This window comes from Vanessa atalanta, chromosome 14 (assembly GCF_905147765.1).
Source record: "Vanessa atalanta chromosome 14, ilVanAtal1.2, whole genome shotgun sequence".
Lineage (NCBI taxonomy): Eukaryota > Metazoa > Arthropoda > Insecta > Lepidoptera > Nymphalidae > Vanessa > Vanessa atalanta.
The window spans coordinates 4,882,417-4,906,064 of NC_061884.1; the positions used below are offsets into that span (position 1 = coordinate 4,882,417).

A 23,648-nucleotide genomic window follows, 5' to 3' on the forward strand; every position below is an offset into this window, starting at 1 on the left:
ACATTTACATCTGATCCATTCTTAACTAAGGCTACCTACTTATTATGTTATGTAGTTACTTAAATTCTTATCAAAATCTTTTATTATTTCTACGCACACAGATAAATAAATATTTTGTGCATTAAAATTTGTTTCAACAATAATGTCATATTAACAAAAAATGTGTTCCATACGGTCCAGAGTATATAGTGTAGAAATTGCTTTACATAATCTAGCTTAAATATGTAATAACCAAAATTTTATATATTAATTTAATTATTTTTACAAATTATTTCTTCAAGTTCGGATGTTTTTAAAATAAAAAATGTTATAAACAAAGAAACGGCCTGTAAGTGTCTCACTTCTGGGCTGAGACCTCCTTTGCTTGCAATTGACGTGATTAAGAGACCCGAAATAATAACAACCAATACTATAAATAAGAAAAGCATCTACATGACCATATATATTTTAAAAAACAGCAATGCTTCTAATCAATCTTTCGGTTAAGTAATATTTTATAATATTTTTTTAAAGTGTCCGTCTGACTTTCTTTTGGTGTCGAAATGGCCAATATGTCCCACACTTGATATGACTAAGGCTTACTATCCTTTTGAGGAGAAGGTATGGAGCTTAGCCTACCACGCTGCTACAATGGTGAATAGTGTTAGTTGATTGAATGTTTCCTTTCCGCCTATCGAGAGATAAATGAATGAAGACACGCTGTCCACCAAATCCATCTCTACTCCTAAAAAATGGTGCGAATTCGAAGAGATCGTCTTCTTATCGGTAAGACATACTTTGCACATCTTCTCAGGCTGTACAATGATTTTTTTTTAGTATGAGGTGCATAAAGATACCTACGTATTTATTTGATTTTATTAGCGTAGAAAATTGTTGTCAGTCATTACAGGGATATAAAAAAATGTTTGAATTACACTTGTTATAAGTACTTATACAATGTACCTAAGCTAAAGGTGAAGACGAAGAGTAGAAACTATTAATATCAATATTCAAATGATAAGACAGTTCAGTTCAGTTTCATATTTTTTAAATGACCAGCAAATCTGGCAGATTCTGTATAGTTATGTAAAATTATACCAATAATCAGGCGTTCGTTCGAACCGAAGTTCATGTGCTGCATCGCTGTTTAGTACCCAGTTACAACTATGCTTATGCAAACTTTCATGTTCTCTCAAAAAGTGTCGAAATCTGTCAATTTCATACTTATACAAACAAGATTTTTTACAGTTTTTCGGGTTTTGGGAAAATTGACTTTTTTAAATATCAAGATGATTGATAAAGATGTGGTAAAAAAATTACGCCGGCTAGGAGTTTTACTGGCGAAGTCCGCATAAACTGATAGATTTATTTGTATTTGGATATAAACATTTTATGAAGTTATTCGACCCGTGCGCAGCCGCAAAAGGTATAAATTAATGCTATGATATCTAGAAGAATAAAAATAGGCGTTTTTAGGCTGTACATAATTCTGGTTAGTCAGCTGACGAGCAATGATTTGCTTATGTTAAAAATACAATAAATAATAATATGAATATTTGGAGGTTATGAAACATTATCGACCGCATCTGAAAAAGGATTTGAAAAGTGATTTCTAATTCGACCGTGGTTTTTACAGAATCGAAATTTGATAGGTACGCAATACAGTTTATGAAGATGAACTATAACAAAAACTTACTTATGATTTCCTAGTCTAGATATACAGGATAGTTTTAAAAACAACACATTCAGACGTATTTTTAAACAAAAAAAGATGTATATTTCAACTGAGCATAGGCGGATAGAAAACTTAGGCAACTAACTGAAATTGATACTGCTAGTCTGGTATATTTTGGTTATTATATATACATAGTACATACATGGTATTACATATGTCTTATGGCATGTTACTTTGACTTCGCTACAGATCTTTAATCTGTTTTCATTTTACAAACGAGAGCTGTCTATCAAAAATCTTGGAGCTTGAGGCTTACTTACAGTTACGTCACAATATTATTTATCATAAAATTCCATTTTTTGACTGTGCCAATCAATTAAAATAAAAAAAAAGCGTGGATACTACTGGCTACTTGTGATTTTCAGGCAGGGTATATTTGATTTATATGAATTAAATATTAATGAACATTAAATGATAACCTTGTAAAGAGTAGGTATCTATGGAGCGTCTTCTTCGATTGTTCTCAGTGGAATCTATATAGATTCGAAATGTTGGTAGCTTGACATTAAATAAAATCATAAATTACAATTAAATTAAAGTAAGTATATTTGATTTAGATTTTTGGCACGGGCACGATGTAAACCACATAAAAATGAAAAAGTTTAATCAGCTTAGGTGCTCATATTTTTTCCATATCTAACTAAGTATATCCTTTAAATGCAACTATAATTTTATAAATGTGAAAGTATTTCTGTCTGCTTGATTTTCACAGCTAATTGATGTAACTTAAAAGTTACAAGACTCGGGGGAATGATAATTGATATAGAAGGCTTGTTTAATTTAGCTGCTAATGTGATGTAATGAGAAATTTGACATTAAACCTTATTTTTAATTTTGTTGGGCTGTTTTGGGTCTGCGAACCAATGCAAGTTCTCCAAGCAGTTGTTTGTTCCTAATAGGTAATTCGACCCTGTTTTTTGACTTCTTTGACAATCTGAAATTTCATTGGTCCTGTGCTTGTTCTCTTTCCGATCGTATCGGATTGCCGTCCCGTCGGATTAAAAGGCAAGGGAATACGTGTGATATGTAGGCGAACATGCCCTGTTATTTGTTTAAATTTGGAACAAAATAATTTCAAACGGTTTTCGAATTTCTATAGGATATATCGTCTCATAAAAAACTCACTGATAGTTTGATAACTGAAAAGTTAAGACTATTATTACTAATAATTTAGCTTAAAATAGATACCAACGTATTTGTTTGTAAGGAAATATTTTTTATTAGTTAAATTTATAAAGTTGTTCGCTTCACCTCCGGTAATTGTATTAGGTAAACAATAGCACGCGGCTCTGCGAGATGTAATGATTGCATCTATATCGGGTGCCGCGGATGGACCGCAGGTGTTTTCTGACAAGCAAAATAAACTGAATCGTAATCGATTTTAGAGTTAGAACGAACAGTTGTTCGTGAATGGATCGTTGATGTATCAGGTATTTAAAGATTACATTTATCGGAGGTTAAAAAAATATATATTATTAGTTTTATGGATCGTTTAGAAGGAAATGGTAATATAAATTTTTAACAAAATTAAGGAGCATTGGACGCCCGTGGACTAGGTGGACAAACGACCCAAATAACATGGTGGATAATTGCAGGACAGAGCACAAGTCCGGCAGTCAAGAGTCCGGCTTTGAAATGAGTTTCAGAGTCATCATATTTTATACTGATGTATAAAATACAAACTTGTATATATATTTTTTTATATTTTCGGGTAGACCACTCCACCTGATGGTAAGTGGAAGTTGAGTCAAACGCGAAGACGACCAGTATAGTCAGAGCTGCACTAGTCACCCTCGTCATGCCGGCACGCAAGATGCCTATTCACGCCGCGTTTGAAGGAACCCAGGTTATAGAAGAGGGGAACACGTGTGCTGATAAAGAGTTCCATTTTTTGGCGGTGCAACAAAGAAAAGAGCTGCCAAATTTCTTAGGTGTATAGATTAGGAATTTACGGCCTATCTACTAATACTTATATTAGGTGCTTTCAATATATGACTTCAAATAATTGATGAGACTATACTAAGTAGAATACATTTAAATTTAAACTATTTGTAATAAACTATGCAATTTAAATATTTATTATTTGTTTGAAATCAATTACAATTATGCGATTAAATGGAAGGGTGATTAATGTTTTACATAGATATGTTAAACATACATTACCCCCTCTAACACATGACGTAAGCTTGGGAGTAATAAAATTAAATTGAACTTGCAAAGCCATATAAAACACATTAAGGAGTCAGTTTATTGTAAACAACTGCAGTGTTTGTAACATCAGTCCGTTCAGTGTTCGAAAGCACTCCATTGCGGCGCATACGCAACGCCCAGCGTCGATCAGCCAATCAGATCTTCTCATCGAGCTCGACACGCCCATCTCCTGCGCTTGCTCTGCGGTGCGCGTTGATAACGCCGCGCCAAGCTCAGTTTTTCAGTTGCGTTCGTAACAGAAGGTACGTTCTGTATATTTTCTAATTTATTTTGTTATGGAGTCATGACGTCTGTCAGTGGGGATGTAAATACGTCCAAGTTGAAGTTTAGTGTGGATAGTATACTTGGGAACAATGAAACGTCATCAAGTGCCCAAGTGACGGAAGCGCGAACACAAGAGCCTCCTTGTGCAGGATGTGTGGCTGCTTTATACAGATGCTGTAGAGACGAACCTCCTCTTCTTCAGCTACAACTACCCTTGTCTTATGCACATTTGCATCCTGCTTTAAGGCCTACGTCAGGTAAGTTTTTTTAAATATACATCTTCTTCTTCTTAAAGCGCCATCTTCTTTTGAAGGTCGGCATTGAGGCCATTTGTAACTTCGATTCCATGTCTTAGAATAATTAACGGGTGCTTTTTCCGTACCATTAGCGTCGGTTTTATAGCTAAGATTTTCTTCCTTGACCCACAGTTCATCTTCCTTGGATTTTGCCTCAGGCTAATATGAATATTTAACCTAAAATAAAGTGGATTTGTTATTCGATTAAATTATCAATGCCAAGATGTCCGTTAAAGTAAGCAAAGTCTGGTATATAAATTTTAAAAGTATTAATAATCTTTTTGAAATGGTCAAATATTACAAATTTTACTTTACTAAAAATATATTCCAATGTTATAAGTATCTTTATGGAAATCGCAATACGAATTATCATTAATTTATAGCATAGATTATGATCCTATATACTTAATATGTACTTATAATTCCCTATATATATTCTCTATCCCTCATGTCGTTTCTGTCGACTAAATGTTTGTTGTTGTTTCTTCCTCATGCGTTCCCAAACCAATCATACGATTGTGCAGAAACTTTGGCGAGTTGTTCTATGTACGACCGAGAAGGCCATAAAAATAATATTTTGTCTTTACTTATGTTCCACTATTTATGTTCTTCATTCGATATAAACGTTCTGCCTTATTCTACCCGTGCGAACTATAAAGAGTTACTATTTAAACGTTTGCATTGAAAGAAGAAATCTCCGAATCGTATTATACACTGGATTTCAAAAAATCTTTTTCCAATATTTATATTTGTGAAACTTTTAAAGAGACATTTATCACATATTATACCGCCATAGCAATATTAGAATTACTGTGTCCAGGTTTGGGGGTGAGTGACCCAGTATTATTACAGTACAAGGACATGATATCATAGTTCCCTAAAAATAAGGTAAGTGATACATAAAGAGGAACCATCTGAATGTTTTCTGTAGAAAAATTGTAGAGCTTAAAAGCACCTGTTAATAAGGCCCCGACGACTTATATTGATATACAACGGTTTAATTACGAATGAAATATGACTAAAAGTTTAAAATATTTATATGTATTATAAATGAATTTTAATTAGGTATAATTATAAGAAAAATACCCAACCTGGACGGCTACCGTGGAGGTGTTGGTCCGTCACCTTATGCACAATATTTTCGAGTGTAACACCACCATGACACAAGGTATCTATAGCTCATACATACTGCGAAAACCGAAAGGCGTCTTCAAGCCCGTGAGCTCTTACTGTGTCTGGAGATCTAACCCGATGCGGGAATCGAAAGGGATAAATAAGTCGGATACTAACTATATGTATAAATAACGATTTCTTAAATAATTATTATTCTGATTATGATAGGTATTTAAAGTAGTTTATCTTACATGACATTTGAAATTAAGAAGTAATGTAAATTCTATCAAATATTTTTTCCCAAACAATATTACAACAAAACAGGCGAAAACACTCCTCCCCAGCTCGACTACTTCGTTACATGACTATGTGATTGGTCTAATCGCTAGTTTATAAGACCGCAGATTTCCAGAGACCCTGATTTTAAAGGAAAACCCCATATAAATTATTGGGGATTTCATTAATCTCAATAGCAGCCCGGAGTTTGAAAATTGGCAATGTTTACTTTCCCGTGTTTCGGACAACGCATAAAGCCGTGAGGCCAGCGCGTGAATTTTTTCGACTTGTGTCTGATTTTCCGTCCCATTCGAGAGTTGGAGTATAGACAGTGGATTTGTGTTTATAAAGATTCAACTATTTTAGTAATTGGATAAGCATTTTTTTATTAATAATAAGTATTTGAATAAAACTTAGACTTGCAAAAGTTACATTTATTATTATTAATTCTTTATTGCACCCTAACTTAAAACTAAAAATTACAATTTTGCTACACAAAAGTTGCATGAGGTGCAACAGGCGGCCTCATCGCTAAGCAGCGATCTCTTCCAGGCAACCTTTAGGCAGAGAATCATAATATTTACATATATGGGAAGGGTACAGTAATTTTAAGTCAGTATAGTATAAACACAAAAGTTACATTCTCAAATTTATATAAATGTCCAAAGAACGATTCACGTCACCCAATTCAAAATACCTTCAAAAGTAAGGATGTTTACGCCTATGTTCCGATATAGCTACAGTGATATTGCTTCTAATGATATTGATATATTATGTAGGTATAGCATAGTTATACCATAGAAATACTTGTAAGAAAATGTTAATAACCTCTTTGTTTAATTAGTGTCAAGTTAATTTTTTTTTTTCATGATTTATTTCTTTTTTAGTTGTAGTAATTTATGTTCTTTCATATTTTTGTTCATATTTTAACGATATATTAACGCGGAGTGTAGTGTTTAGTTTTTTTTTGTTATTTAAAATGTATAATGTTAACGCCTGTAGTGGTGTATCCCCTGTATAAGAATTTGATTCCTACTATTACTCTATAATGTGTAAATATGTCGATCTTGTTTCAAGAATCTATAAAAAAGAAAAAAATAATGAAGTCAACAATATAAGTAAGTTTTTAATTTTTTTTTATCTCAGAAATTTCATTTGTTTTTAAATTACAAAAAATATATTTAAACGCTTATTCGATTACGAAATATGTAAGTAATTAGGTTATAATCAATCACGTAATAATTTATTTATAAATTCTTATTGTTCAATTGTATTGTTCTTATTGTTGTATTGTAATAAAATCATAAGAATTGCTGACACGATATTATTTTATTCTGCTTTACATATAAAATATTAAACACTTCTCTAGTTTAATTGTAAGCCAATTATCTTATTACTAGACGTGTACTTATACGGGATGTACCATCGTAAACATTGGAGCAATTTGAAATAATTTTACGGTTTTATAATAATATTAGTTCAGCCTACATATTAAAGACGTTTTAATTAGATAAATGACGAACATCCCTACAAACGTTTATCTTTTATTTAATACTCTTAGATGCCTAACTTTTTATTTAAAACGCTTGTAAAATATATTTTAGGTTAGATCTTGGACTTCCATACAAACATTCATACCCAATTTCAACATTCTGGGCTACAAAATTCAAAAACGACTAAAACTAAAACTATTTTTAAGTCATACGAAAAACTGTAAACAGCGATTTTCTTATTGCAGACTTATATCAATCTGACTGCTCCAATTTCACCCCCTTGTTGAAAAACGTTGGAACAGGTGACTTTAACTCATAAGCAAAGTTCTAAGAAACACAGATTATCAGAATTCTAATTTTCAAAAATGACGAACTTTCATCTTAAATTTTTCCCTTTTGGATGATGAATTCTCAAAAAAGCAACTGTCTGTTACTCAGCCTAAATACAGAATTCTTTATTTCTAACATTCATAATAACGAATTTTCTGACAAACGGACGCGGAACGGAAGCGGTTTAATTAGCGCTAATTTATTTATAATAAATGTACTTAATTATAATCATAACTAGTTAGGTTAGGTCTAAAAAATCGTAGGTCAACAATAGAAATTCACATACACAATAAAACAATTACGAAACTTACGCTAATTATTTTTTTAATTCGTCATTTTGCTCGTTACCACCTACCACTGTCTACTGTGACCACTTATTTATCAAATGGATTTAAACAGTACCTAAACCATGGACCAAATAAGCTATATATATTTTATAATATATTTGTTATGTTTTTTTGACGAAAACATACACCGACGCCGAAGTAGAATCACCTGGCGTAATAAATTCTAACAGACTTCAAAAACGACTAAAACTAAAACTACGGTTACGTTGAAATTAAATTACACCAGCCGTGGAATATCATACAGCGTGATTACGATTTAGTGATCTTTTACTTTATAATGAGAGTAGGAAAGCAGATGACCGAATGCGCCACCTGATTGGTAATTGGTTACTTCTTATTCATTAATCATATATCAAAGTCAAAGTTTTAAATCTTCATTCAATTTAAAAGCTTTTGACTTGATCATTGATTTTAAAAAATTAACTTAGATCTACCACCGGTTCGGAAATAAAGAGGTTGGGCTGGAGAACAACTAGCGAAAGAAATTCAACGAGCTTTTTTTTATATTTTACAATTGTAACTTACATACTTACATACATTACTAAAAATATACATTTTTTCATTAGATATAGTCTGGAGGAGATCTTATTTCCCAAATATGCAATCAACTGATAATACGTAACTTTTGTAATATCTATCCTTTACCGCACAAATGCTTTGGTATTTTGTTTTCTGGGATCCTTTTGTAAAAAAAAATATTTTGTCTCGGAAAAGTGTATTTAAAATTATAACATTTTTGTGCTAATGCTACACGGGGCGTAGCTTTAGTACAAAAATGTGTTCAGATAAAAATAGAAATATATCGATCCTGGTAAAAAGTCATCAGTAAAAAGTCAAGGACCAAAATTGTAGTAAATTTAATTGTGAATGTGGTAATGACCATTTTTCGTGTAAAATTAAAAATAAACGACTTATTCAATAAATTCATCTTAATTCATTCAATCTTAAAATCAAGATGATGAATACCGAAAACAAAGTTTGTGTGCTTTTTTTCGCTGGGAAAACGCATTACGCGTTTCCTCGACTTGATGTGGGAGGGTACGCCGGGCTCGGCAGCGCTGCGGTAAAAAACCAGCAGTACCCACTTCATCTTTTCAGGGGACGTCACGGGATCGCTTACGCATACTACACCTCTGCAGGCCTCCAATTCCTAGGGGGTTCTCGGGGTACAGAGACCTAGCTCCAGCGACAAGACTGTGTGTCCTCCGTTAACAATTTCCGAAGAACAATTGCCACTTATGATTTATTTGATGTCAACCACGTTTTTAGTCTAATTTGAGTTTATACATGTTCCTAGTGTTAGCAGTACACCTACCTACGTCACAGTTTCTGAAAAATCGTTTATTTTTTTTTGCGTTCAATTTCAATATCATATATATATTGAAAAGCTATAACTTTTTTTAATTACATCTGTAAGGATATTTTGACCCAGGCATACATATATTGTAATATAACGCTGTAGCTCTCTTCTGCTATATAAAAAACATATTGACATCGGTTGCATTACCCCAGAGCAGAATGGCATGGGACATTAAAGTGAGGAAATATTATTCTACACTATTTATTTATATACTAGGCGAGCAGTTTCAACATCGGTCAATAGTCTAATTATTTTTACTGTGTCGGCAGCAGATCCTATTCAAATATATTCCATTCACATTAGAGCTTAGGATCTATATTAATAGTGTACTAGTGTGTCACAGATCTCTTTCCATTTACATTAACACTTTAAATCCCATTGCTCAAATACGAAATCAAAATATTGAGTAGTAATGCCATAATGACGTAGCTTCCTAAGTTTCGCGATACACACTCACTCATCATTTTCCAAAGATCTTGCAAAGAGTTGAGTGTAGTACAGAGATGGGTCTTTAATTTTGTAGACCTGATTTAAAAATTGGGATTACTTGACTATATTTCAGGAGGTCAGAAAAAGCGCCACTGAAAAAAGCCACTAAAAAAATCCACCACATATCGACCGTTATCCTTACGGATTATCTAATGTTTTAAAAGAACTTATTATATATTTATTTATTTATATAAGGATCTCCAACAAAAGATACACATTATACAATTATAAACAAAACAATGGTAAATGTTACAAAAATTGTGCTCTTTAAATTACAGGAGACCACAGCTTGCTAATTTATGTGACTAAGCAAAACATAATAGTTAAAAACTAATATTAAAAAATTAAAAAAAAAACATGTATTAGAAAATTAAAAAAAAAAACATGTATTAGAAAATTAAAAAAAAAACAGCAAATATTAAAACATTAAAGGTACCTAATAGCAATGATAAAAAACAGCAGCAACAGTTATTTATAAAAATAAAAATATCAACAAAGTGCTTTTAATATATTTAATACTTACAGTATTAAATTTAAAGCTATATCTAACTTTGTTTTACTCATGATTCAGCGACACTAGGAGAAGTAATTAGATTTTTTTTTTTCAAAATGACTTTGTAATGCCCATGTGAAGAAATTGACTTATTATAGATAGGTTAAATTTGGAGACGCTGTTTTTGACTTTTCCAGTTACGCAATTTACAAATCTTTATGTCATTATAATTTATACTCGTGCGCCTATATTTTTTTTCCTATGTTCAACGACTTACCTGAGGATGAGTGGTATTATTCAGGGTTTAATTTTTTTTTAAATTACACGAAATAAACTGAAGTAATATAACACTATATTCTTAATTCGGAATAATAATAAATAAATTACTACTTATTGTATAAAATAGAATGCTCCGATTATATGTTATTAAAATAGCAAAATTTATAAGTGACAAAATTTCACTACAACAGGCATATAATTATTAAATATCAATAACATTTACATTTGGCCTAAATTATAATTTTATCATACGTGACTCGTGAGTTATTGAATAAACACTTTTGTATTTATAATTTTTTTTTGTTCCATAGCTGTATACCGACTGCCAATACCAACATCATCGCCGACGCAATCAGCAGCGCCGCGTTGCGACGTCTCCTCCAGCGGTAAAAGAAAACGTTCATGGTCCCGTGCAGTCTTTAGCAATTTACAACGAAAAGGCTTAGAAAGAAGGTTTCAAATACAGAAGTATATTACTAAACCAGATAGGCGGCAGTTAGCCGCTACGTTAGGCCTTACTGATGCACAGGTAAATTTATTTAACTATTTTTATATGATTATTATAAGTACATACAAAATAATCAACATAATAATTTATTTTCAATATTAATTATATAACCGTAAGTATTATTAAAGACAAAGTAGTTTCATTAAAACAATGCAATAAAATAATATTGATTTTCCATCGAAATCGTTGCAATTATATTTCCATCGTGTCCAATTAAATCCAAAAATTTAATCATGTGATATTTTGAGGGTATGATTTTTAATTAAACTCAATTAATTACTTAAATTGTTAATAAGATATTGAGAGTGAATAGAATATGAAAAATATAAGGACAAACATTGAGGAATACAAAAATAGGTGCAGTATAAAATAGAAGTTTTTGTACACTATCTATTCGATAAACCGATAAACCGTTTTTAAGTTTTACATGTAGTTATAAACAAAGCTATTTGATTAGCCCAGTCGGGGTAGACGACAAAGGCCTCTACTTCACAATAAATACCATCCTGACAATTAATCCATCAGTCTTTAGGCTCGCGTCTTCTTGAGTGAATGGATTTGTACAAGTATATTAATGTAACTAACAGTTGTGTTAGGTACAAGTTTTTTTTTTCTTTCAATAAAATTAATAACAAGAATAGCCACTGTATTCGCAGCCAAATAAATGTTGGGCAAATAATTGCAATTTTTTATGCACCTACTTTTCACGACGCTAGGTTAGAACTAGGTCTGAAGGACTCGGATGACTTAATTAAATAGGAGCAATAATATGTGCGCTGTGAGCTCTATAATTTTCAGAGATGTCCTTATGTTGAAGCATTTTTCAATATTCCTCGTTTCATTTTTCTGCAATTATGAAAAATTTTACACAGCAGAGATTAGATAGGGTCGCAGTCGGAAGAAAACCAAAGCTAATTTGCTTTAGATTATATTACAAGTTTCGTTCTACTTCGTAGAATTGAATTTGACACATACATATTAATTTATTACATTTACTATAATATTATAATGTCTGTTATCTCGACTGTAGCGTTCAATTTCCATCGTGTCTTCTCCATCGCACGTTACATTGGTGAATAATCTGTGCGCTCTTGGCACAAATAAAAGTCAAAATTAAAAAATTATAATATTATTACAAACAAAACTGAAAAAGTACTAGATTTATATGAATTTTATTGTGTTTTACAAATTAAACGACTTTTGGACTATCACAAATAATAAGTTACTCAACATAACTGTGTAACCGCAATGGCGGTTATATGGTAACTGACCAGATTTTTGCCTACCCATGTTTAAGAATGAAGTGAAAGATTTTTGAAACTTTTAATCTAGCTATTTTAATAACATATATATCAAGGATCAAATGCATATATATATGTATGTAAGGGTAGAAAAACATGTCTTATATAAAATACTATTTACAGGTTAAGGTATGGTTCCAAAATCGACGAATGAAATGGCGGCACACGAAAGAGGGCCGTGCGGGACTTGGTGCAGTCACTGCTCGTGATCCTGACTCTACAGCCAATGATGATAACGAAGACATAGATGTCGATACATTGAGTGATTAGTGCAAAAGGACACTTTCTTATTGCTTGAGCTATATATAAAATAAATAATATTACAACTCACGTCGAATATAGCATAATTATTACTAATTATAAGCATTTATTCTATTGTCATATAATTATTGCTACATAAAACTGTTTTGTTGTTTACGACATTGATGGTATTGAAATGTGATAGTCTATGGACATTAGTCAAAAATTATTCTAAGGGTCGATATATCAACCAAAAGTAAATATTTAACTGAAATATACTTTAAATAGAATCAAAACGAAAATATTATTCTTGTATTTGATAAAATTAAAATGGCAATAAAAACTCGATCATAACATACTTTTTAAGTTTTTGTATAATAAATGACAAATTCATAACGCTATTCTTTAGTAAAATTAATTTTAGACATGTTATTTTAAAATTATTCACATATTAAATTATATATAATTTGTATTAATACCCTTTTTCAAACTATCTGAAGAATTTGCTTGCAAAATTATATTTTGATAAAAGATGCAGCAAATTACCCTCAACTTAAATAGATCATATTGACAGTTAAGATAAGGTAAAAGATAATGTTGTATAAATTGTAAATAAGTTATTAAAAAAAGTCATTGTAAGCTTAAATGTTTTATTATATACTTATCTAATTAATATAAAACAACCATACATTTGGCGTTTAATTTTAATAATCTACGAGTTTTACTTTGCCTCTGTTATTGCTAGAACCTTCACTCTCTTCGTCACGGTGGCGGCTCGACGGACCACCACCGTAACTATGTTCAGAATTCCTAACACTTCGAGTTCTATTTCCCCCTCCTTGGGAATAAGGACGTCTCCAACTCGGTCCTTGGTGCCTATCATGTTCAAATCTAGACTCATAGTTGTCATGACGATTATAATTTTCATGATTTTCGTAATTACGTCCATATTCACTATTCTGGTATCTATCATGTCTATTTTGATAATAATTTGGCTCTCTATCATCATTTCTTCTATCGTCTCTAGTATATTCTTCAGTATTATCTCCATACCGTCTTCTAGAATTGGAATAGTAAGAACTCTCGCCCGTTTCAGACTGTTTAGACCTGTAGGGCAGTGGCGAAGGATCTTTATCAGTTTCCCATACTGGTATACGTTTCTCTTCAGGTGGATTACTTTTAGAACGGCTTCTATTATCTCTCTTCCTTTCAGACATTGGGGATTGTCTGGAATGTAGAATACAATTAAAGCAAAACACTTAAAATAACATTAAGAAACTTTGCTTGCTGAATGAGACATTGATAATGTATATAATTATATTGTATACCTCGAAGACGAACCACTTGCACTTCTGTCCGAGTCGTCATCACTAGAGCGACGATACCGTTGGTGTCTCATTTCACGTTGTCTGCAAAAGAATACAATTTAAAAAAATTAACAAGTATTTTGCAAATAATAATTGCGAATCTGCTTGATCCTTTGGCTTTGGGTAGAGATGTTGGATCACTCTGCATCTTCTACCGAATTTTCCACGGGGAATGTTCCGAGGTATTGTATGGATTAATCCCGGCTGCTGAATTTCACCTTCGGACATTTCGTCAAAATTATAAGTTTCATCCACACCACCTACATGTCCGAAAATCCACAACAGTACGATTTTTAAGACATTTTCTGCCTCGCACAACCACTCTGTAGAACCAGCTTTTGCCGGCGATTTTTCCGAACCAATACGACAAGAAAAGAGCGTACTCCTTCCTTAAAGGCCGGTGTTGCAGTAGTCCATGGGCGGTGGTAGTCACTTTCCTTCAGGTGAACCTCCTGCTCGTTTGCCATATATGACTTAAAAAAGAAGGGTAAGCCTCACTTGCGGCGCAGCTTGATGGCGAGCTCCCGCATCTCCTCGTCTCGCCGCGCCTGTCGCCGACACTCGCGCTCCACACGCTCTGCCTCGGCGCGCTTGTCTGCTCGCACTGAGAAAAATAACAATTTCTTACTCAACCGACCCGTTTCACAAATACGTACCACACCGTATTTTAATTAACATATTGGATTAAAAAATGTAAATACATACATATTATATATCTTAACTCAAACCTCCGTAGACGAAGCGTTGCCGGGTAGTATTAGTGTATATATAAATCTTTACGAACTTTTATTATAAAAAAAATATAAAAGCTATTCTATTCTATAGTCATGATAATAATATTTAACATGTGGGTATAATTATAATAAGATTTGTTTGATGTAAAGCAAGAAATCTTCTTAATTCAATATAATAAAACTATAAACTAGCAATGCATAGTACTCCTAAATAAAATACAACCAGGAGTTTTATTCTGAAAAGTAAATATTTTTTGCACAGTTTAACTCACACTGCCGCGACAACTGAGCCTGCATTTTCCTCTTCAACCTCTCTTTCATTGTCAGAGTTTCACGCGACGGACCCTGTAAAATAAAATATATGAATAAAATAAGAAAAAAAAAATTAAGCTTATTCTGTACTGTTTTTATATTGTATTTAATTTAAAAAAATACATTCATCTATTAGACGAAAAGATTTTAAAATCAAATAAAACAATAGTAATAATTATAAATGAAATAGATTGCAACATTTAATATTTTAAATTAATGTATATTTATATTGTCTTCGATTTTATTTCAAATATAAAATGATAAAAGACATAATAAAGCATCAGAAGTAACAACAGCTAAGAAAAAATTAAAGTAAGCTTATGTAGCTTAAAAAGTAGTGTGATATTATATTTTATCACATATTCAAAGTTTTAGAACAAAATCACCCACAGGTTTGTACAAAAACTTCAGTACCGATGATCTTCAATTGTTGTTAATTTTTTCAACATTTGAACTTAAAACATTTTAATGCAACATGCAGTATAAAAAAACAAAATATTTTAAGTGTTGAAGAAGTACTTAGAAGTATATTTTATTTAAAACAAGATGATGCTTGGATATTGGTGTTATTTTTTGTGAAATAACTTTGGAAGTGTAACATCAGTCAAATCTACTGTCTTATTATTTTTTTAATTAGACAATTTAAACAAATTGGTTTGAAATTGTTTAGAACATTTTTCAAGTCTTAAACTACTCCTTAGTTTAAGACTTGAAAAATGCTCTTTAATCGGAAGTTTGAAGCCAAACACTGTTTTAGGGCCTATTTTGAATAAATGTTATAAACAAAAAATAGCACCACAATGATAATCCCGATGAAGCAAAGTATATCTTCATTCCATAAACTAAGGGTAACTAACTCAATGTGCTAAAATGTAAGCGTACAATGTAATAATAAATGATTCTTACTGACTTTGGAGCTGGATCCAGTTAATCGTAACTGATTCGGGTTTGCGTTTGATTTATTGCCAACCGCCGATCTGTAACGAAAATATTACCAAGATCATTTACGCTCATTAAAATAATGTTTTATTGTTGAAACATTTTGCATGTGTCCATTACAATATATATTTATGTTTAATATTTTTATATCATTTTACATATTCAATTTATATACAAATAATCAATCAGTGATTTGCAAGGTACGAAATGTTCTATTTACATTTTCAAGTTTGTAATGTATAATTAACTGTTAATTAATGTGTATGTAATGAGATTATAGATAGGTTAAGACAGAACCTAAGCCAAGAATGCAGTACAGTATATATCAAATATACCTCTTGATAATATTTTAATGATTTACACTGATTTATAAGTCTTTTTTTAAAGTGGCAAATTTAGTTTAAAGCTCCGTAAAATTATTTTATAGCTTAGAGTTCATTCAAACCACATTAAAAAGCCACATCCAACATATTTTACAATTGCTCAAACATACAAAAACATAGAACAATCAACTAAATTTTTATCCTGATAAAAAAATAATAGATTATTACATTTTTAACATTATCGTTATGAAAAGGAACACAGATACAGTCATGACAAATTACGTTATTAATTGCACTTGCAAATCTCAGTATTAGTATCAATCGCGTTAAACTTTACTACTTTGCCTGACAGTAATAAAGATATAATATCACTTTTCCTAATAGGCTCTCCTAATATTTTATTTTAAATCAGACTGGATATAAACTCACTCTATTGTATGACATATTAAAAGTACAATTAGGCAATATATAAATTCATTCCAGTTGTTTTAAAATGTTAGGCTCAAACAACAAATGTTTTATAGTCACCACAACGCGATTTTTCCCCCAAACGACCATGTTTCTTTGTTAAGCCTAACATATACAAAAAAAAAGCAAAAATGTAACAGACATTATTGTCGCACTACTGAGCCTAGACCTCCTCTTGGCCCACCGAGGATAAGGTTTTTGTAACCTTTTTCACCAACACGATTAGACGAATATACATTTGGCACACGACATACATCCAAATAAATATAAACTTACTTATTTTTGTCGTCGTCCTGCGACTCGCTGGAATCTGAATCCAAGGATAATTCACTAGACGATTTATCTTCTTTACGCCGCCCGTAGTAACGAGGCACGGGCTTGTTCTGAACCGTATTCCTCTCATTACTGGAACATTTAGGCAGTTTTAATAATTAATAGTAAAATTTTAACCATTATTCCATGATTTACAGGCTACATTTCTGGAAATAAATTATAAGTAGACGTATTCGCGTTTTCCTCCGTTAGTATGATATAAGAATACAAGCTTACCTTTCATACGACATCGACCTGGATCTATTACGGTTAGCAAACCCACTAGCATTACTGTGAAGAGTGAAAATACATGTTAAATTAAGTTATAATTAATTATATTATAAATTATAATAGGCACTTAATGTATGATTTTTGTATGTAAATAATATTTTGCTGTTATTTTTTAAATTAATATAATAGATTGTAATTGATGTAAAAAAATTAACGAACTTTATAGGACTCCTAGAAAGTTTCGCTCTAAAGTTCTTCGACTTGGAACGCGACCTCGACCTCGTCCTTTTGTACGAGTTGAAGGATTTAGATCGCGACCTAGACGATTTAGAGCGTGACCTCGATTTCCGGAACGAACGGGACCTCGACCTCGAGCGGGAACGGGAACAGGATCGTGACCTTGACCTCGAATTCGGCCCTCGAGGACCGATTTGAGAACGCATCCCTTCTGTTGATCGAGATCTGAAATTATCATTAGCTAAACTAAAAAGATGCTGTAGCAATTAATTTCGAAGGAATGTTTAATTTGGACTTAAATGTTTTTGACAATCTCGTGTATGCCCATTATAAACTATATTCTATTAACCACATAAAACAGTAAGACTATATATAATTATTGACTGATAATATATTTGTTACATTTTGCTGCAAAAAGATTATAGATATGTGCCTGTTACAATTTTAATGTTCAAAACATCGATAATAGGAAATATAGTTTGTTAGTTAGTTTGTAAAGTGTTTGTTTTTCACTTACCGAGGCTTCAATTTTCGGACGGCCTCTGAATACAGCATATCCGGCTTTTTCAAGTTTTGTTTCAATTTGTCAGCATATAAAGGTTTGGAGTTATGTGCTGTCGAAATAAAATAGCTTTGTTGAGTTTCTTATAAAATATATTGAGGGTAACACATCGACCCTTGAATGAGAAAGCATGTAAAATTTAAGTAAGTTTAAAAATTTTGGAAAAAATAATAAAGCCCTTTTCTAAAGGATAAGTATATATAGGTAGGTAATATCCACTATTTATTTAATAATCTTATATGTAAGATAAACATCGGTTAACTGGTACTAAATAGCGGCCTTGCTGGTCAATAACCAGTTCTATTTGAAAAGGGTCTTCTTAAGATTCATAATTTTTGTTCATCATTAATACTAGTATCTAGCAACAAGCGGCGCGGCTACTCACAATTGGCGACTTGAGTTACTGATAGTAGGATGACTACCATTCCTATAAAGTGTAGTTCTAGTTAAGAGGAAGAAAGAGAGGACTCACGCGGCTTGTCGTCGTCATCGGGCCCGAAGGAGGTGATGAACTCGATGGTGGCGTGGTCGGGCGAGGGCGTGCGCGACGGCGAGCGCGAGGGCGAGCGGCTGGCGGCGGCGAAGGCGGACGGCGCGGCGTAGCTCGGCGGGCTCACCACGCGCGTCGCCAGCTTCTTGTCCCTGCGCAACGCCCACCTTTACTACACGATCTCCACGTGAACTTGGACTGACAAAATTCACTCACTGCTACCTTCCTAGCATTGAATTGCTATTGAAAATTATTTGGTAGAATATCATCAAGTCCCAATTTTTTTAAGATTTATATAAATATATCAACGTCACGTCAATAGCAATATCAATAGCAATATCAAATAACCTATGAGCACGGCGTTCTCTCCTGCTCTTCCGTCCAGAAAACATCGCCTTTTCCTTTTCCTCTCGCAATAATTGCTTTTGGTGCTCTGCATCATCAGCATCTCCAGTCAGGAACGAGAATAGATCACAGCCCGCCATACCATAATGAGGTCCAACTGCATTCAACTCGTGAGCCTGCACTCCATACAATTTCGTTAACAACATACATACAAAGACATTCATATAGTTTAGTTGTGACCTGCGCCCACCTTCATATTTGTGCAATTTTACATATATATTTATTGACTTTTAACATGTTTTTTATTTATAAATATGAATGTTAAGAAGTCTGGCTGACTGCATACAAATTTTTAATATTGTATCAATATTTCAAAATACCCTAAATTAAGAAATAAATTTTAATTAATTGAAAATAGAGTATAGATACTTAAAAAAATATTTTTTAAGTATCTATACTCTATTTTCAATAAACTTCTTGATGATTGGATATTACAAAAGCCACTGTAACATAAGTTTTATATAACTATTTTAAAAATAAATTCTTTTCAATATAAGCTTATAAAATTTAGTCACTTTGCCAGTTTTTTAATCTGTTCATGCACATACTTAAAAATCTAAATATTTTTTTTTAATATTACATGATAATTTGAATTCAGTATGTATGCTATTATTTTTGTTGAACTTTGTGACTGTATATACAAAAACTAATTATTAATTTCAAATGTATATAATAACTGACAATGTTAGTGTATCTTATTCAATACTCAAGAAAATTAAGCACTAAATGAACAATGAATTACTACCATGTTTATATTAATTTAAAAGTAACAGATATACTTTAGATTCTGTTCAGCTGGCATTTATAAAAATTACTATAAATATAAACCACCAACTTGAACTGAAATATTTATTCTCACAATTAAAATTGCTTAAATACATCAATTATTGGATTTAAATTTAATTAAAACCTATGATTAAACCATAGCACCATAATAAAAAATAAAATTATCACCCAGTCTCACCTGTGAAGCTTCCATTTTGTTGACATCAATGCTAAGATCCACATCAATGATTTCTAAATCTGAATCATCATCAGATTCTTTTACTTCCGCTTTCTTTACATCTGGGCCTGTAATTAACACTGAATGCCATAAAATATCCTTAAACATCTCATAAAGATGCCACTTATCCCCAAACTTTAATCTTCATCACAGCTGGATAAGAAATGCTGTATCTACCGTTAAAGCTGGAGGTTTGTGCCCCTGGATCAGTATAAACGTATCCTATAGCAGCACCCGTTCCCTTCTTTTCACTTAACTTCTCCTTTTGCAGTTCCTTTTCTTCAATAGTCACTCCAAACTGCTCTTCAATTGCCAATTGCTGGAGAAACTTATCCTCACCTGCAATAAAATTGGAAAAGAACATGTTAAAATGAATAATCATAATATATAAAACCTTAACAAGTATTGAGTTACAAAAAATCCTATGATTGTATCTCATAAATTGGCATTTATGTTTTAAAATATTTTTAAAATAATGTATTACTTATTCCTAAAAAAGCATTTTGAGCCAAGATCCTGTATCTTTCATAGTTGCATTGTCGCTCTTCCTGGTTAAGTTCTTCAGGTGGTACATCAGGGGCTTTCACATCTGGGATAATGTCCAAATGTGCACGAACATCAAACCTATCTATCATATTGTTTATGTCACCCTGCCAAGGCATCCTGTAATTTTATATTATTAAGGATTAAATTAAGGATTGTTGTTTAATATAAGACAATTACAGATGATAATATTAAAATTTATAATATTATAAACCGTACTAACATAATAGCTGGACCTTCGCCTGCTGCAGCAACAGCAGGGTCTAAGTGTATTTTACATTGTCTTCCGTGAAGTTGTAGAAACTGAGTTGGTTCCGCTTTCTGCAAAATTTAAGTTGTATTATAAGTGTACTTTTGTGTATGACACTATTTAATTATCTGGTTATTCGGAATGTATTTAGAATAGAGTAATTTATACTTACGATCTTTTCATAAAAATCTTTGCGTCGCTCGGCTCGCCGTCGATAATCAACTATCATGCCGCGAATCATTCGCTCTTGTTTTCTTGCTTCGTGCCACATATTGAGTTAAAATTGAAGTAAATAATGAAATATGTTCTAATTTAACAAACTAATAAAACGACAATCGTCTGAAAAATGAAATGCATTAGGGTTTCGACGCCATTTTAAAAAACCTAATGTCACTTGAATTTGTTTTGTCAAATTCTTCCTTCATATAACAGGGTTACCAGAAGTATTTATTTTTTTACATGGAATTTTAATAATTTCAATTTCGACCAGAATAATATAATTTTTTTAATTGCCCATCATGATAGTTAAAGTTTGAACACAGAGTTCTGTGGTGTAATTTTGTAGAATTTTATCATTATGTACATTTTGTTAAATTCCTTTAAATCTTGTTAAGTTTAACAACTTTTATAAAATAGTGGCAATAAATCAAGTATTATTCAAAATTGCATAACTGTCTGTATTGGGTTCAATAAATAATATTATTAAGAAATAATATTTGATTCTTTTTATATGGGTTGGTATTGCTTTATTAAAATAAATCAGCTATGTGTTTGTTTCTATTTCTTATTTATTGTATATAAGTATAATTCACTGCAATCTTCAACATCAAAAAATATTTCATTTTCTAACTGATAGGGCTTGCAAATTGTTAACCAGTCCATAAATTCTTCAAATATATTTAAACCATTTAAAGTTTCAGCCATGCTTCTATTAGTTACTAAATAACTGCCCTGTTTAATATGCTTTCGAAAGAAATACCACATTTTTTTATGCTTCTCTACATCCACAAAAAAATCTAAAACATTGATTATGAAAAAATCTGTACATTCAACAATGTCAGTTATATCCATAACATCTGAATGAATTATTTTTATTCTATTTACATCCATTGAATATTGATTTATTATTCTTTTTTGTACTTCACAGCATTCTTTATTCATTTCGACACCCACAATTTTTGAAACATTGGAGAAATAATAAGCCTGCAAAAAAAGAAATTATAATATTATGTATTACAATAATTAAAAGCCCACTACAATAAATTAAAGCCAAACTCACTCCATATAATACAGCTCCTAATCGAGACCCAACATCCATTAGTTCTTTGCTCTCCAGGTCATTAGGAAGTAAGACTTTAAAAATGTATTGTAATGCTTGTCTAGACATAGAATGTGATATAAATGTTAATTTCTGGAAGTAAAATAAAAATAGACATAATTAATACATATGTTATATTATATATATTAAAAAAATATATACTGTTTTTTAATATTCATAAGGAATGCATTGAGCATATAAAATGTAAATACAAATATTACCTCAATATTACGAGAGTTACAGTCTAAGCAAAAATTTCTTTTGACTTTTCCTTTATTAACTAATACCTCGACTTGATCTTCATCATAAAGAAACTCATCAATATGGTAAGTGTTATGTTTATTACAATCAGCTTGATCACCAACTGCAGGTGGAACAATAATTTCAGTTGGCATTTCAGCTTCAAATGGTACCAATTTCTTCAAAGACTCTCCTATCTTTTTTAAGAACTTCTGGGAATTTTGAAGTTCCTTTTTACTTTTTAAATCTGTATAGGAAAAAGAAGATTAAATAAATAACAACAAAGGATGATACGTATATAAAATTTAAATTGTTTGATAGGTACTTAACTTTTTTATATGATTGTGAACATATCCACTTTTCAATTGATGCCAAATCTGTTCCATCGAGGTCGGATAATATTTCTAGTATTCTGCCTTTTGCACTAGTTATTCCGTCGTCTGACATTTTCTTGTTAGTTAAAATTTATTATTTGAACAGGACACTTTATTGTTACAAAAGTAAGGTTAATTCAAAACTTCAAAGAACACAAGTATTCCTAGTACGTCCACGCAGGACATTTATAGATTTGAGATTTTAATATTTAAGTTGAATATAATATTTATTGTATAAATATAGACAAACAAAGTCTTGTAATTATTGTATATTTTAGTGTTTTGAAGTTTCAATAAATGCTCAATGCTGTGATCTTTTTCTTCTTTCCAGTTTCCATTTAGTCCATTTACCACTTAGTCCACTTAGATTCGGAGATCCAAAACAATGGTGTTGCAAGCTGCAACATATCACCAGAGGCATCGGTATAGTGTATACCGTTCAGTCTATTATATTTTGTAATATTGACAATTTCTTTTTGCGGCTGTTTCACATCAATATTACATTACTTCTCTGAAACCCTAATTTACCAGTGTACATATTGGTATTTATATTTTATAAATTTAATTCTTAAGCCCAAGGTAATGATTACATTATAAAATTATACTCTTATTGCAAATCTAATTGCTAGTATACTTAATATGTCATATTTTTTTATTATAATGGTAATCAAGTTATTTATAAATAAGATAAAATGTAAAGAGTCTAATGTAATTGACATCGTTAAATGTTTTATTTATTACACGTAGAATTAAAAAAAAAAAATAAGCTGTCAATAAAATGTGGTTAATAGTTTGACATTCAATTGGAATTCGTAGTGTCATTTGT

The 23,648-nt window shown here is 31.5% G+C and overlaps 3 protein-coding genes across 3 annotated transcripts; 1 reads left to right on the forward strand and 2 right to left on the reverse strand.

The window, feature by feature from the left end:
* The first annotated feature begins 4,208 nt into the window (after positions 1-4,208).
* On the forward strand, positions 4,209-12,960 carry LOC125068858 (homeobox protein DBX1-B-like). The gene is made up of 3 exons (XM_047678198.1): positions 4,209-4,446; positions 10,977-11,194; positions 12,598-12,960. The coding sequence occupies exons 1-3, from the start codon at positions 4,209-4,211 to the stop codon at positions 12,742-12,744; spliced, it is 603 nt and encodes a 200-aa protein (XP_047534154.1). The 3' UTR covers positions 12,745-12,960.
* A 398-nt stretch (positions 12,961-13,358) lies between these two features.
* Positions 13,359-21,262, reverse strand: LOC125068790 (CLK4-associating serine/arginine rich protein). The gene is made up of 16 exons (XM_047678102.1): positions 21,063-21,262; positions 20,864-20,961; positions 20,582-20,760; positions 20,275-20,436; positions 20,059-20,165; positions 19,038-19,210; positions 18,672-18,841; positions 18,155-18,251; positions 17,620-17,862; positions 17,407-17,460; positions 17,134-17,262; positions 16,038-16,104; positions 15,088-15,160; positions 14,580-14,685; positions 14,043-14,123; positions 13,359-13,941 (listed from the first exon to the last, which is right to left on the reverse strand). Exons 1-16 carry the CDS (start codon positions 21,159-21,161, stop codon positions 13,419-13,421), a joined length of 2,361 nt encoding a protein of 786 aa, XP_047534058.1. The 5' UTR covers positions 21,162-21,262; the 3' UTR covers positions 13,359-13,418.
* A 404-nt stretch (positions 21,263-21,666) lies between these two features.
* LOC125068748 lies at positions 21,667-23,157 on the reverse strand. Its single transcript, XM_047678051.1, has 4 exons — positions 22,778-23,157; positions 22,430-22,695; positions 22,170-22,301; positions 21,667-22,093 (listed from the first exon to the last, which is right to left on the reverse strand). Exons 1-4 carry the CDS (start codon positions 22,893-22,895, stop codon positions 21,668-21,670), a joined length of 942 nt encoding a protein of 313 aa, XP_047534007.1. The 5' UTR covers positions 22,896-23,157; the 3' UTR covers position 21,667.
* Between the last annotated feature and the right edge of the window lie 491 nt (positions 23,158-23,648).